The sequence below is a fragment of the Hylaeus anthracinus genome, unplaced genomic scaffold (genome assembly GCF_026225885.1).
Source record: "Hylaeus anthracinus isolate JK02 unplaced genomic scaffold, UHH_iyHylAnth1.0_haploid 11989, whole genome shotgun sequence".
Classification (NCBI taxonomy): domain Eukaryota; kingdom Metazoa; phylum Arthropoda; class Insecta; order Hymenoptera; family Colletidae; genus Hylaeus; species Hylaeus anthracinus.
Genome location: NW_026534337.1, coordinates 12720032 through 12734961, shown reverse-complemented (window position 1 = coordinate 12734961; position 14930 = coordinate 12720032). Strand labels below are relative to the sequence as shown.

The 14930-nt window shown below is 28.5% G+C and overlaps 3 protein-coding genes and 1 long non-coding RNA gene across 8 annotated transcripts; 2 read left to right on the top strand and 2 right to left on the bottom strand.

Annotated features, from left to right (window-relative positions):
* Window positions 1–140: 140 nt before the first annotated feature.
* LOC128887902 (transducin beta-like protein 3) lies at window positions 141–4647 on the top strand. The gene is made up of 15 exons (XM_054144371.1): window positions 141–282; window positions 558–609; window positions 681–891; window positions 1155–1329; window positions 1428–1598; window positions 1679–1857; window positions 1991–2190; window positions 2269–2472; window positions 2575–2764; window positions 2933–3051; window positions 3143–3301; window positions 3381–3546; window positions 3615–3839; window positions 3934–4061; window positions 4164–4647. The coding sequence occupies exons 1-15, from the start codon at window positions 257–259 to the stop codon at window positions 4356–4358; spliced, it is 2400 nt and encodes a 799-aa protein (XP_054000346.1). The 5' UTR covers window positions 141–256; the 3' UTR covers window positions 4359–4647.
* On the bottom strand, window positions 759–1807 carry LOC128887909 (uncharacterized). Of its 2 annotated transcripts, XR_008460115.1 has the most exons (4): window positions 1380–1807; window positions 1190–1303; window positions 1000–1054; window positions 759–883 (listed from the first exon to the last, which is right to left on the bottom strand). It is a non-coding gene; the product is annotated as an uncharacterized LOC128887909 (long non-coding RNA). The 2 variants fall into 2 exon arrangements; XR_008460114.1 differs by lacking the exon at window positions 759–883 and having other exon boundaries at window positions 902–1054.
* Window positions 4648–4788: 141 nt separating the features above from the next.
* On the top strand, window positions 4789–12882 carry LOC128887903 (pH-sensitive chloride channel 2-like). 4 transcript variants are annotated; one of them, XM_054144372.1, is made up of 9 exons: window positions 4789–5257; window positions 6977–7166; window positions 7280–7509; window positions 7686–7768; window positions 7853–8008; window positions 8079–8234; window positions 8302–8467; window positions 8555–8741; window positions 8847–12882. In XM_054144372.1, the coding sequence occupies exons 1-9, from the start codon at window positions 5163–5165 to the stop codon at window positions 9108–9110; spliced, it is 1527 nt and encodes a 508-aa protein (XP_054000347.1). In that variant the 5' UTR covers window positions 4789–5162; the 3' UTR covers window positions 9111–12882. The 4 variants fall into 4 exon arrangements, with proteins under 4 accessions (XP_054000347.1, XP_054000348.1, XP_054000350.1 ...); XM_054144373.1 differs by lacking the exon at window positions 4789–5257 and adding an exon at window positions 5821–5903; XM_054144375.1 differs by lacking the exon at window positions 4789–5257 and having other exon boundaries at window positions 7028–7197.
* Window positions 10224–14915, bottom strand: LOC128887907 (cyclin-Y). The gene is made up of 5 exons (XM_054144388.1): window positions 14896–14915; window positions 14087–14829; window positions 13770–13990; window positions 13389–13675; window positions 10224–13313 (listed from the first exon to the last, which is right to left on the bottom strand). The coding sequence occupies exons 2-5, from the start codon at window positions 14316–14318 to the stop codon at window positions 13025–13027; spliced, it is 1029 nt and encodes a 342-aa protein (XP_054000363.1). The 5' UTR covers window positions 14319–14829; window positions 14896–14915; the 3' UTR covers window positions 10224–13024.
* Window positions 14916–14930: the final 15 nt, after the last annotated feature.

Sequence of the window (14930 nt, the reverse complement as noted above, 5' to 3'; positions counted from 1 at the left end):
CACCTATAGTCTGTTCGATAAGAAGAAAAATATAGTAAAATAATGCACGTGTTTGTAAACATGCCTTTATGATAACTGCAGACACCTTCAGGGTTTCGAAAATCAAAGTTAGTGTAAGCACAAGGTAGTGAATACTCTATGGTGCACGGAGAGCACGTGTCTGTCATTCATATAATTTATAACCTGTACATAAGTTGATTAAATAAATTGAGTGAACTTAAAAACCTAATAATATGTTTATAATATAGCAGCAAAAATGAGTCATACTATTCTAAAAGAAGCGTAAGTTACTTTTTATTATTATTGTAAGTGTACTATAATAATTAATCCATTTGGTTCTATAATAACAAAATTTGAAATATATTAAAATTATTCAAGTCTATGAGAGCTTCTCAATTCTCTTAATTCTCTTGTTGTTGATTACTTTGGCAAAAATTTGAAGAATTCTATTTTTAATTGTATATGAAACTAATATATAAATTACACAATTTTGGTTCGTGTGTTTATTTATTTAATTAGTCATACATTCATTTTAACATATTTATATTCAATTCTAGTTTCGAAGTTGAAGCAAAACATGAACCATTCTATACAGGAGGGAATGTACAAGTATGATAATAATTACAGTAGTTTTCCTTTTATATATTTTATATAATTAATTGAATAATTTTCTGTTATAGTGGAGTACAGATGGACAGTACATATTCTGCCAAAAGCATGGCACAGTTTCTGTATTATCACTAAAGGAAGGTATGTCAATAGTATCTCATGTGGGACAAAGTGATAATGATGAAGAGAAAGATGTGATTAATACATTTAATGCGTTCAGTAATGATGTAAATATAATTACACATCACAAAAGTGGTCTTTTTAAACTGTGGAACTGGAAGGGTAAGAGAAAAATAAAAATAAATTTTTCATATATATTAGAATGTTCATGTTGACATTTCATTTTACATAATTCCTCATTGGACAGTGTAGAGTAAAAAACATACTAACATGTAGCATATCATTGTTTGTTTGATGGATCAAACTGCCCCATGCATATGCAGGCCTCATAATTGTATCCAGCATGAACATATTAATAAAAATGATAGTGAGACTATGTATAGTTATATTTATTGCATTGATTAAACAATATATTTTTAATATAGATAAGAAACTGATCAAATTATGGAAGTCTACTCACAAAGGTCCTGTATTTCACATTGCTCATTGTAATGAGACAAATTTAATGGTTTCTGGAGGCAGTGATGGTACTGTCAGATTGTGGGACTTACAACATCACGCTTGTACTCATAATCTGAAAGGAGTTCAGGGAGTTATCAGGTACATGAAAAATTGTATAGCATCTCAGTTTCCTTGCAACTTTCTCTTACATTCAAAGTGCCAGTAAGACTTAACCATGTCTTGTGATATAATTTCAGTATTTTAACTTTCCATCCGAACATTGAGAAAAAACTTGTCTTTGCTGCAGGCGATGATTTTAAAATTCATGGATGGGATATTACATCTGGTAAAGAAGTAGTTACTCTTTCTGGGCACTTCAGTAAAATTACATCCATATCTTTTCACACTGATGGGAATTCTTTAGTGAGGTAATATGATACAATTTTTATATTTTTATTTTTGAATAAACATATTGAATTTATATATAATGTTCCTTATTTCTGTATAGCTCAGGAAGAGATAGAGTATTAATTTTATGGAATATTTCAACTGCATCATCAGTACGTGTTTTACCAGTTTATGAAGAAATAGAGGATACATTTATTTTATCCAAGAATGTATCATTACCTGTACCATTACCCAAACAAAATGAAGATGCTATTTATATTGCTGCTGCAGGAGAAAAAGGTATAGTCACAGAACTTAGATCTTATAATTTGTCACTTTTTATATCTAAGGAATTAGTTTATATTGCATTATTTTAACATAGTAACTTAGAAATAACAATAAGGTATGTGATCCAAAATTTGTATTTTTATAGGTATCGTAAAAATATGGGAAATGAGAAGCGGTAGAGAAGTATATGCACAGAAAAATTCTATTTTATCAGCGACAAAAGAAGAAGAAAATCTTTCAATTACGCACTTACTTTCTAAAAACGATGGCGACACTTTTGCCGTCGTTACCGTTGATCACAATATACTTATGTATTCATTAAAAACGTTTGAATGTTTAAAACAGGTAAATTTTCTTTATATTTATATTTTGTTAATTTCTGTATATACATTCATAATAACAGACCTATGGAATTTTTTGCAGTTAGTGGGGTACAGTGATGAAATTCTAGATATTGTGTATCTTGGGGATAGTCAAGATCACATAGTTGTCGCTACTAACAGTTGCGATATAAAATTGTACCATGTATCAACTATGAATTGTCAAATATTATGTGGACATACAGATATTGTCTTAGCCCTTGCTACGACACCTGCGAATGCGTGGCTATTTATATCTTCAGCAAAGGTAAACATCCTTGAAAAGATAGCTCCTTTAAAAGAAAACGTGAAGATTGTCTTAACATAGAATAATGCATTTGTTAGATCTTCGATATTTCGCATTTTATAGGACAATAGCATTCGTATATGGTTGATGGATAAAGAAACAACAAAAGCATCTTGTATTGCATCCGCTACCAGGCATACTGCTTCTGTTGGATCTGTTGCAATTTCTCAAACATCCACTAAATTTTTCACTTCCATCAGTCAAGATTTGTGTCTTAAATTGTGGAATTTACCACAAGATTTTGAGTCAGAAGGTAAGTGTAACACTTGTTATTAATTACACTGTCCTGCTTCCATGTTCACATTTAAGTCAAGAAATTCTACATAGTTCACCTAGTGGATACAGCTAATCAAAATGGGTGTTAAGTATGTTTCTGTTATTAAATTAAAAAAATAGTACTTTAAATATCCAATGATTACAGACATGCATTCCGTGAATGTAATTCATACAGTATTGGCTCATCAAAAGGATATTAATAGTGTAACTATTTCGCCAAATGACAAATTAATTGCTACCGGATCTCAAGATAAAACAGCAAAAGTGCGATAAGTAAAATTTTATAGAAGTTACAAATAAAACTGTCCTTCAATTTAAATTACATTTGTGAATGAAACCATCCTAAATGTTGTAGTTATGGTCGAGCAATGACCTACAATTACTTGGAGTATTTCATGGACATAGAAGAGGGGTATGGTGTGTTCGATTTTCTCCAATAGATCAAGTACTTCTAACAACATCTGCAGACTGCACGATAAAGCTTTGGTCACTGACAGAACTGAACTGTTTAAAAGTAACTTCCATTATGTTTTACTTTAATTGTATTGATTGAAAGTAATATCAATTAGCACTAATGACTGGTTACATATTAGACACTAGAAGGCCATGAATCGTCAGTTTTAAAAGCAGAATTTTTGACACGAGGTATGCAGTTAATTACAGCAAGTGGAGATGGTCTTTTGAAACTTTGGAGTATCAAAACATCAGAGTGTTTGTGTACTTTAGAACAACATGAGAGTCGTGTGTGGACAATCGCTGGTAGATACTGCTTTATTAATTGCATTTTTTAACTTTACTATATTTATTATACTATATTCCAATTATAGTTAGGAAAGATGAAAAGACCATAATCAGTGGTGGAAGTGATTCATTAATAGTTATTTGGAAAGATGTAACCGAAGAAAGAAAAGAAAAAATAGAATCAGACATGAAACAGCTTGCACTTGAAGAACAGCAATTAGCAAATTTACTTAAAGCAAACAAATTAAGTTCCGCGTTAAAAATGAGTTTAAAATTAGAACGCCCTCTGCAAGTTCTCAAAATTATAGAAAGTGAGTTTTAATGTCATAATATTAATTTATATTAAAGTTTATTAACTATGAAATTATTTCTTCATTCTTATTATCTTTATATTACATGCAACAGGTATTTTAAAAACAGGTAATTGTCCACTTATACCAACAATTAGTGAGTTACAACCTGTGTACAAGGTGAAATTACTTAAATGTGCTTCTACATGGAATACTAATAGCAAAAATTGTCAAGTTGCTCAGGTACATACTACATAAAAATTAAAGATCTTTTGTTTTTAATAATAAAATCCGTCAAAAGTGTGCATATATTTTATTACAATTTCGCTGTTTTATATTTGATAGGTAGTTATAAATGCCTTAATAGTGGAATTGAAACATGAGGATTTTGAAACATCATCAACCTTGATGCTGGAGTCTATGATACCATATACTGAACGACATTACACGAGACTTACAAAATTGTTGCAAAACCTTCATTTGTTTACTTATACGCTTAATCGTATAAAACCACATATTGCGTCCACAGATTCTAAATGACCACGTAATATAGCGCTGAGTATATACAATGTATAAAGTGACTTAAATGTGTTCATCATTCTGAATATAAGTACAGTCTATTGTTGCTAACTTTATATTATGAGCACAAAATATTTTTTTTTAGTAAAATACTGTAATATAGATAAGTATGATTTTGAGAACATTTTATGTACTTGCACACACCACTTTATGATGATTCGTTTGACGACAATTTAAACTTACGGCACTTCAATTATACTCTATGCTCTGCTGTAACACACCAACGTGATATAAAGGATTGTTTCACTTATTTTGATGTACTCTTTTTAAATTTGTCGGTAGTTTCACAACAGAAGTGCAGAACTTTTTGTAAGTCCAAGATACGCTTGCATATCTAAATTGTTTATTAAGTGTTTTAAATGCTTATAAGCGGTTAGAACCCACCGTGATAATGTTATCAGCAATTCTTTACCACAACTTATTGAACGTCTTTTTGCATCAGCCGCAAAATTATTCTTCATGAAATTACCATATTTTACTTTTAAAATTGTGAAGATATACTCAGCTTTATAAATGAACTCCAACTCTTCAATACGTGTTACGAAAAACTATATACTTTTCTTCGAAAATTTGGTAGTGCTATCAAAAAAGTAAATGCAAGATGCAAATTTATCATGAGTCACTCTGTACATTTCGTATGTTTACTACCAACTTAATGTCACATGTAGATGTCTGAGTATCACACTGTAAAAGAATCGCGAGTGGGAGTAGTTGGGTAATATCTGGTTTCCAGTGAATTAGTCTGAGTTTATTAGTGAAGCAGTCATGATGGAACTTAAGATGATCTTAAGAAAAAGAGTTTGTAATTTTGTAATTTTTGTTTATCTCCTACAAATGTTACACTTAAATACATCTACTATGTGAGTTACATTTTTATTATAAAATTACTGAATTTTATTTAATGGTAACAATTGCTTTCATAGTGTGCATTAAGTATTTAAGAATAAATTTTAATATTGTTTGTGCATTACACGAAAGTACCGTAAAAAAGTTTCTAATTTTCTAATACATAAATTTGTACATAAGGGTTTAATTAATTAAGATAAAAGAAATACATCAAATATACTTTTTATTTTTATTTTCCAGTAACATCATTAAGATATACATTCTAATAAAGTATACAGCTGTAGTGTTAGATATAATATCTTCAGGCATTATGTTTATCATAATAAGATATATCGTATAAAATTATAAAATTAACATAACAATTCCTATGATAAACTTAATAATAATAACTGTGTTGGAATTATATATTTTTAAATTTGATATTCAAACTTCTAGAAAGTATCGTAAATCTTACAGTTTTGAGATAAGTAAATTTTAAATCACTTGTTTACATATTGGTATATTATTTACGTGTGTTAGCCTTATATAGTTATACAAATTTTGTTAGCAATCTACATTTTCATGTCATATTTTAATTACTAAATAACAATTAATACATGTACGAGAAAAGAGTTCATTTTAATAGCACAATACAATAATGATACACATAAACCTAATATGGTATGTAACATTTAAATTCTAACTGTTCTAGTAAGTTTAATTGCAATTAAATTAAATGATTGTATTATAAAACTCTGCATCAAAACATGTATTTCTTTAAAAAATAAATTTTAATACTTAATTTCAATAAATAATAAATATTTTAATATTAAATTTACTTAGGTAGTATAGTTCGTTTTCAAATACAATATGTAATCAATATATTATGCAGAAAGAACGAATTATGTTCTGAATCATGATGCAAACCCTATGAAGAAGAGTGTACATAGGCATTGATAACTTGTACAAACATCTGCACCTTTGATGTTATAAATTAATGTGTTTATGTAGGCAGATAAGAACAAGATGTTGGAATTGGTGTTCTCTTGTTACAGTACGAAATTGTATTCGTTAAGTTTAAAAATTCATTTTTTATCTTCATAAAACTAAAAATATAATTAAGACTTTCATGGTTTGATGAACAAACTGGTCTTAATGCCAAAAATGATGTACATAATATATAAGTATATAGTTCTACTAAAAAAAGAAAATATAAAAAACTTTGATACGTGTATAAAGAAATCCGCTACCTTGAGGAAAAAATAATGTTTACCACATTCATTTTTCAGAACTTCCTGTGTATTGTTTTACAGATGTTTCTTTATTTTTAAATACAAAAGAAATATATTTAATAACTTCATTTCAACAAATTCATCCTGTGTCTAATATTTGATTATTTTAAAATTCTCTAAACTGGCTGTAGTAAAAAATTCCTTTTTTACTGTGAAGAGTCACATGCTTTACATTATGTCACCTGCATTGTTACAAAGCAACAATGAACCATTCTTATAACATGGTAACGTCTGGAATTTTAATTCAAGGACCTTCTTTTCAAGCAACGTTTTTTGTTAGATACTGTATTTCTAATTCTCAAACATTGATTTTTCTGTGTCGTTACATATTTTTTTAGAAATTTTAAACATGTATCTGTACCGTTTTTAATTGCTTGGAACAGTACAGATTTTAGAATAAGATTATTATCATCTTGGAAACATACATTTCTAAATATATAAGATGGTCCGTAATTTTTATAGATTGGGAAGTTGTCCAATGTTAAGTAGCGGCAGTTCTATGACACAAACTGAACTTTTGCAAGAATTAACGAACGATTGCCGTTATGATAAAATGAGTAGGCCTTTTGGAGAACCTAATGCTACAGATCCAATTAAAGTATACACCAGAGCATATATTTACACAATTAAATCGAATATGGCCAAAACACTGGTAGCTTGAATTATGGTTACATTATTTTTTTGTAATAAAAAATGTACTTTGATATGTATTATATATCAATAATTGTATCTTGTGTGTTATACATTAAACAAATATTTTTGCAGCAATTTGATGTACACATGATGTTGCAATTTAGATATTTGGATACCAGATTGAAATTCTCAGAGATTGCTCCATATTTAAGCCAAATATATGGTGGACAGCTTGCACATGATTTAATCTGGACACCTTCTGTTTATGTTTCCAATGAACGTAGTTCAGCCATAATGGGAAATGGTGTTAAAGATTTACTTGTTTCCATAGATCCATCAGGCATGGTTGTATTGAACACTAGGTATGTAACTTTTTACATTTTATAGGATATTTTAAGGGAACATATTATGGATAATATGACAGTAACAGTCTTTCACTTTTGTATATACTACTTCTTAATATATTAACATGGAGCAAGATAACTGACATTCTGTATAATATAACGATATAATAAAAATAATGCTTGTATTGTTGTAGGTTACAAGCTACTCTTAACTGTGGCCTTCGCTTGGAAAAGTTTCCATTTGATGTACAGGAATGTCCACTTATTTTTGAAAGCTGTAGGATGTTACTGTTGTTCTACTACAATGTCAGCTATTTTACTCTACTGTGCTCCTAGGAATGAATGGAATTTTTACCTACAGGGACACACAATGTGCATGACATGGTGCTGTATTGGGATGAAGAACCAATCATACTTGCAGATGAATTGCATTTAACTGAATACAAACTTATTGACAAGTGGGTTAATACATCAGAAGTGTTTTATGCCACATCTCAACAACATTATGGTCATTTTGGTACATACTTCGTTTGATATGGCAAATAATATTTTAAAACTGCTTTATGTAACTATTTTCATATTTACAGCTGGCAATTTTAGTACAATTAGTATAACATTTAAACTTTCACGTGAAATGGGATTTTTCATGATGGACTATTATATACCATCTATATTAATAGTAGTTATTTCTTGGGTATCTTTTTGGTTGCATATGGATGCAAGTCCCCCACGAATAGTTTTAGGTAAGTTTGATTATCATTTCTGTATCTTTCTGTATTAACAAAAATGAACTGTGATTTATTTTTCTAGGAACAAACACTATTTTAACATTCATGACTCTTGCATCAAAAGTAGAAAATTCTTTACCGAAAGTTTCGTATATAAAAGCTAGCGAAATATGGTTTTTAGGTTGCACCATATTTTTATTTGCAGCAATGGTTGAATTTGCTTTCGTTAATACAATTTACCGGCGGAAGTATGATATATTAATTTGGAAATGTATTACTTTTTATATTACACTTAACCATATGATTATTTATTCTGTGTATATATATTTATACAGGAAAAATGTACCATTAAAAAAAGTAAATAGTAAATACATACTAAAATCGACACTAACGCCAAAATTGGCACGGAAACAATTTCAAAAAAATACCACAGGTCTGGAACGATCGCGTTCTTGGTCATCACTCGATAATGCAAATACTATTGGACAAGATTATTCAAGTCAAAATTATCTCACTGTTCACGTGAGTTAATATTTAACTATAGTATTAAAACTTTCAGACAAAATTAATTAGTCAGTCACCATTAATTAAAACTATTTTTTTATCAAAAATATTTTTCCATTACAGAGCTTTCCAAGTACTCTTAACATTCCCTCTGTGAAAATTGATGAAGACAGAGATCAAGAATGCTCCGTAGAAAGCATTACTTCCGTTAATAGTACTCCACCGGCAAAACCTTTTTCACGAAGAGCAACTCTTGCACAATTGCATAATTTTACAACAATGACACCACAAGAAATTGCTCAATGGATTGATAGACGTAGCAGAATAGTCTTTCCTGTTGCTTTTATCATATTTAACATTCTTTACTGGTCTTTTATCTGGATATAAAAATCTGGTAATAAAATTAAATATACTTGACCGGTTAAATCATATATTTTTTTAATAGTTGACGTGGAAGTTATTAAAAAATTTAAAAAAAGAAATGTGAATTGTATAATTTACATTCATTTCGTAAATTCAAATATTGAATTTAAAGTGTTTATTTCTTCATTGCGCTTTTTATATTATTTAGTCATTGTTTAGTTATGTAATATAACAAAAGTTGTTTTATACAACACAAAGGTAGATTTCGTAGAGATTTAGTGATGGAAAATCTACTACAAAAAGATTTTGGTAAGAATGCGTGTATTCAAACAGTCTGTATATATATGAAGCTATGGCAGAAAAGAGTACTTTTACCTGCTCTATATGCAGAATCCGAGGCACGATGTACGGTAAAGTGAAACTATTTGTTTTTGTATTTGGGAAGCAGAAGATATGTGTCTACAGATTGGAGCAAGGGGGTAGAGATAGAAAGAATAAAGACAATGTTGGTGGTCTTAAATGGCCATTTAATGTAGGTTAAGTTTCTACATTTAATAACTGACATCATAATCATTGCATGTAAAAATATGTAAATTCACTTGATGCCACTGTTATTGCACCAACAAAGTCAAAAATATTTTTTGTCGCCAGTCATGTCTTCATTGTTAATAGTTTTCCTATAAATAATAATAAAAATGTCAAATAAATCATCAAAATGTATAATACAGTTCCTACAGGTATACAAAGAATATCTACGCGTGTGCAATCGTAAACTTCCATCATATACCATCATCATCATCATCATCATTATGTATGCATGAGTATTATCCATGCTTTCATTTCTTTTCAATATTTTTTGTAATTCTAAAGATCTAATTTATATTACCATGTTGAATCCTCCACCAGAAATTTATAGAAACGTAAATTTGCGTCACTAATAGTGGCACCACAGGGTATCCTATATAAAATAACCCGACGACGCCCAATATGTTCCATCCAGTACATGATGATCACGCGGTCATATTTGCCAACAATTGGTTTAGATGATACACGATTAAAAACAACAAATTTTTAATGATAAACAGTGCATTAATAATAACATTATTGGTATTTGTTAGAGAACTATAATCAACAAGATAGTATCGAAAAAGCTTTATTTATGACACAATCTCATGAGGACATATAAACAGAGCGTAGCAATATATGTATATGATGCAATTGTATGTCAGGATTATAATTACAATGCAATTCTCTTCGTAAAAATGGTTATGCATTAAAAACCCCTAATTCTTTTAGCTTTTCTTGATGCATTCATTATTTACATTTTATATTTTATTATGTTCTTTTATGTCATTCTACATAATTGTCTTCAAGTACATAGAACTAATCAAATGTATAGTACAAAATGTATCCTCATGATTTGAATCAAGAAATTAAAAAGTTTCATTTGAATAGAAGTCACAGATATGTTAGTGTTATTCCTATATTTTTGTACACTATGGATTCTATTTAAATTTATTTGTATGTGATATTACATTCTGTCGTTATTATGTTTTACATTAAGACCTAATTATTGCGTTTGAGGTTTTCCTAATACATTATTCTTAATTTCTTGTAGCAAAGTATAAAAATAAGAATGAATTGTAATTACTCTGTAACAGTATTCAAAAAGTTCAATAGGAGTTCAGATTATTTTAATTTTTTAAAGAAATAGTCAGTTATAATGTAAGTGTTAGCTTATTTCTACATTTCAATATTTATATATATAATCTTAATCTGGGAATGCAAAATGTTAAATAATTATTCTAAATAACTTCATTAACCTGTATCATACATTTTAAATACATACATTAATTTACTAATAATTATATGTGCAAAATAGGTATAGTTCTATACATATTCTTCATATGAGCATGTTACACAATAATAAACAAAGTCTTTTAAGAAATTTATATTTTCATGCAATATATATTAAGAATTCAGCCTGATTTGATCAACCTTATTACAAAATTAATGACACACCATACATATGTTTAATATACAATATATCTTATACCTTGAATGATTGATTCAAGAAGCTTTCGTCAAAGTTCATTATATTCCTTTTATGAAGTGTCAGCTGTTATTAAAATAGTGTTTTTGTTCATTTTAGATATTGTAATATCAATTTTACAGATCTATTGAATCACAGAAACAAATGTTGTAATAAAAAGGCATGAAACATTAATTAACTGAATATAATTTAGTTATTATTTAAAACAATTCAAGTTTATTAATAGTGTAAATAGTATTCCTATACTACATTGCACTTAAATTCGAATAATTTTTCATTTTTAATAAACAGGATAATTTACTAACACTTTATTACAATACAGTAACTATTATAAATTGACTTTTTTTTTTAATCACAACGTAATACAAGAATATTAATATGTATCAATATTTTAATAGCAAAATTTGTATACTGTATGATCAAAATCCTACATACACAATCTATATAACACATGTATCTGAAAAGTGACACAACTCAACAATAATTTATAAATACCACCAGGAAGAAGTTAAGTAAATATTTCTCTAGTAGTCACCAGAAGTAAATCATTTCAACTCGTGATTTTGTGAATGTGTAGACAAAAGTGATGTTTATGTAGGTTTGATTAGGTTTGTACCCACTTAATAAAACTTGCATTTTTTATTTATGTCACGTTTCAAATATATATGCGATTATCTTTATTAAGCTTCATATCGATGTTTATGTACCATCTAATATTGGTTAATTAATAGAATTAATAAAAACGAGTTTTCCTATTTTGCGAGGCAGATATAACCTTATTTAAAAATTGAAAAAGTTGTAAGTTGTGATATTCTAAAATCCTCAAAAGTATTGTATATTAAATACATCAAATATTACAAATGGACAGTAATATAATTTTGTTATTATTAAATATCGCGATACTTTTAATTAATTATTTTTAATAATTTTGGAAGTATTTAAGACTTTGATTATACAAAATACTTACACTTACAAATACTTAGGATGTCATTTTACGCATGCATGCGTATAAATGATAACTGGATACGCGATAAAGAAAATTATGTTAGTGACATACGAGAAAAATATAATTATGATTTCTCCATTAAATGCTTCAAAAGATATATAATGATATTGTAATAATTCACTATACTTCATTTGAATTAAATATGAATACAATCATTTTTAAATATTGAAATACAAAGAGATACTTCAAATGTATTAAGATAATTAAGAAGACTTTGATTTGCAAATTCTTAAATATATTTATTTAAATCGTTTATTGTAAATTCTATACAAATGTATCAAATTCTAAAAAGTATTAATTCAAACTAAACTTGTCAATGCAACACATTTTTATACTTTTGGGTATCAGTAAATACATAAACTAATTTGAAAAGAAGACAACTGACATGTATCACAATCTGAATAACAAAAACACTGACAATATTAAAAGGAAAAATCATTATCATTCGTATTACTTGTATAACACTTTAATATTTTACTTTAATATATTAAAAAGTTCCTAGTTAAAAAATCTCGAAAATTATGTAGAACGTTTCTCAATAAATTATTCAAATAAATAAAATTTTAAAAGAAAATGCAATAGTTTTACAATTTAAGAAAATATTAACATCTTCCTATTTCATTATTGGGTAAATTGGAATTACAGAAAAATAAATTTTAAAATTAAATTCATGAAATAAATGAATTACATTGGAACATTTAAATAGAACAATAAGAATAGAACAAAATACAAAATAATTGAATAATAAAAATGATATGCTTGTGAAATATTTTCAATTGATTGGTAGTATACTATAGTAGGTTTGCAAAACTTTTCTTGTTTACATACCTTAATTGCGAAGGTATAGATACAAGTAATGTATACTTTTATATCCAAAATTTAAGACAGAATAGCGATACTACGTCTAGGTCCACCTATACATATATTATCTAAACTTGACCATTTCTTATTACCAGTACGCAAAGCTTCAGTTGTGACTTTGTCTTCATAAACTCTGGACATTGCTTCCAATTTCTGAGCTTTCTCTTTACTGAGTGGTTCACTAGGAAATGTTAATTCGTTTGCTTCTGCAAGAGTGCGAAGATCAAAATAGTATTTAGCATACACGCTTGAAGGAACATTTATATTGAATTGTAGCATTTCCAAAAACTGTCTTTCTAATTCATTCCTAGATAAACATTAGATTATAATTAAAAATTATTTCAATACACTTATTTTTACCATGATTTGCATATAAACTCACATATCTTCTACAGTAATGTCTTTTAGAATTTGACAATAATCTATATTCCATACTGCCTGATCATCCCAAACTTTTGATGCTAATAAAATAGCTCCAAGTACTATCCTTTTCCAATTAGCTGGTGTTATATCTATTTCTGCATAAGTAAGTAAACGTTCCAAGTAAACTAATGTTATAATGGCACATTCAGCTGTAAGTTGAGCAGCATTAAATAATGTCCTCACAAATTTATAAATTTGTTTGTGTTCTGGGTTATATTTATCATAATCTTCTGTAACACCTTCCCTCTGCAAATTAGTAATTATAATAAGAAATAATGACAATTTGTCCTGTATATTCTTTCATTTCTAAATATATCAAATGTATCTATAATTGAATTACCGTTAAAGGATGAAGCTTTTCATCAAATATATCGATTTGTCGTTGTGAAGTTCTATTTTTAATGTGATAGTAAACAGCTAAGGCAACACATTTCACAGTATTTTTAAGATTAGGTTGTGAAACAGTACTACCATCTAAATATATTGTACTGCAACTGCTACTTTTCTTTAAAGGCCTTGTATCTGCAATTTGATGCTGACTCTTTTTCCTTACCATACCATCTATAGAAGAGATATATTTTACAATATAAGTTAGCAAGGAAAATTCAGTTCTTTGATAATAATTATATTAAAAAAATGGAAAGTAAAGATACATACTTTCAATAGCTTGTTTAGATCGTTCCATAAAAATAGTACCAGCGCATGGATGTAACGACGGATCAGAATCCCAGTCTTCTGGTTCACGTTCACTAATATGTTGTAAATTATTAACGCTAATTCCACCTTCCGGCAGATGTTCCTCAAGACCACGGGTAACACTTTCAGATCCTAGATCTTTACGGCCGACTTGCGGACTAGAATTGATGCAGCAACTATTTTTATTTCCCATTCTTTCATGAGACTCTTCGTTGTTGCTGTTTTTCCCCAATAAAACTTTATGAAATATAAATCAGGCTGTAATACTCTGTACCACAGTGATTACATGTATGATTTAATTTGGAGTTCATCACAGTGTATCCTTTATATGTTGCTGGTAGATGACAATCAGCTGATAGAACCAAGAATGATATCAATATACATCTCTTTTTCAATTTTATCCACATAGGTGTTCAAATGTACCACGTACAGTCGGTACGAATCATTCGTATAGATTTTAACGTAAAAATTCAAGTTGAAAATTGTGAGCACCACTCTTAAAATTTACTGTACCAATAACGTAATAGGTGTTTGTTGTATTGTGTTCGAGTTCAACCTATGCCGGTTGATTATCGTTTAAATTTCATTTAGTCAAATTTCGTTTCTGTTCATGTATACGTGCTTTTATACGTTCCCTTCGTTGCACGTCATTCTCATTGTTACTGCACGTTTTAACGCGATTATTTCAATATTTTTATATGATTCTGTGAACACCGCCTTTAGAGTTCTGTTTTCATATGGCATATTTATACATAAACTATAATACATACCTACAGTAGAAAAAGACCCTCAAGATTTACGTTCT

Coding starts and splice junctions, on each gene's coding strand:
- LOC128887907 (XM_054144388.1), bottom strand. CDS start 14,318: ATGGGAAATAAAAATAGTTGCTGCATCAATTCTAGTCCGCAAGTCGGC. Junction 13,676..13,769: donor AAAAGCTTCATCCTTTAACG/GTAATTCAATTA, acceptor ACTAATTTGCAG/AGGGAAGGTGTTACAGAAGA. Junction 13,314..13,388: donor GACATTACTGTAGAAGATAT/GTGAGTTTATAT, acceptor ATGTTTATCTAG/GAATGAATTAGAAAGACAGT.
- LOC128887903 (XM_054144372.1), top strand. CDS start 5,163: ATGATGGAACTTAAGATGATCTTAAGAAAAAGAGTTTGTAATTTTGTA. Junction 8,009..8,078: donor ACAACATTATGGTCATTTTG/GTACATACTTCG, acceptor TCATATTTACAG/CTGGCAATTTTAGTACAATT. Junction 8,235..8,301: donor TCCCCCACGAATAGTTTTAG/GTAAGTTTGATT, acceptor TTATTTTTCTAG/GAACAAACACTATTTTAACA.
- LOC128887902 (XM_054144371.1), top strand. CDS start 257: ATGAGTCATACTATTCTAAAAGAAGC. Junction 892..1,154: donor TAAACTGTGGAACTGGAAGG/GTAAGAGAAAAA, acceptor TTTTTAATATAG/ATAAGAAACTGATCAAATTA. Junction 1,858..1,990: donor TGCTGCTGCAGGAGAAAAAG/GTATAGTCACAG, acceptor GTATTTTTATAG/GTATCGTAAAAATATGGGAA.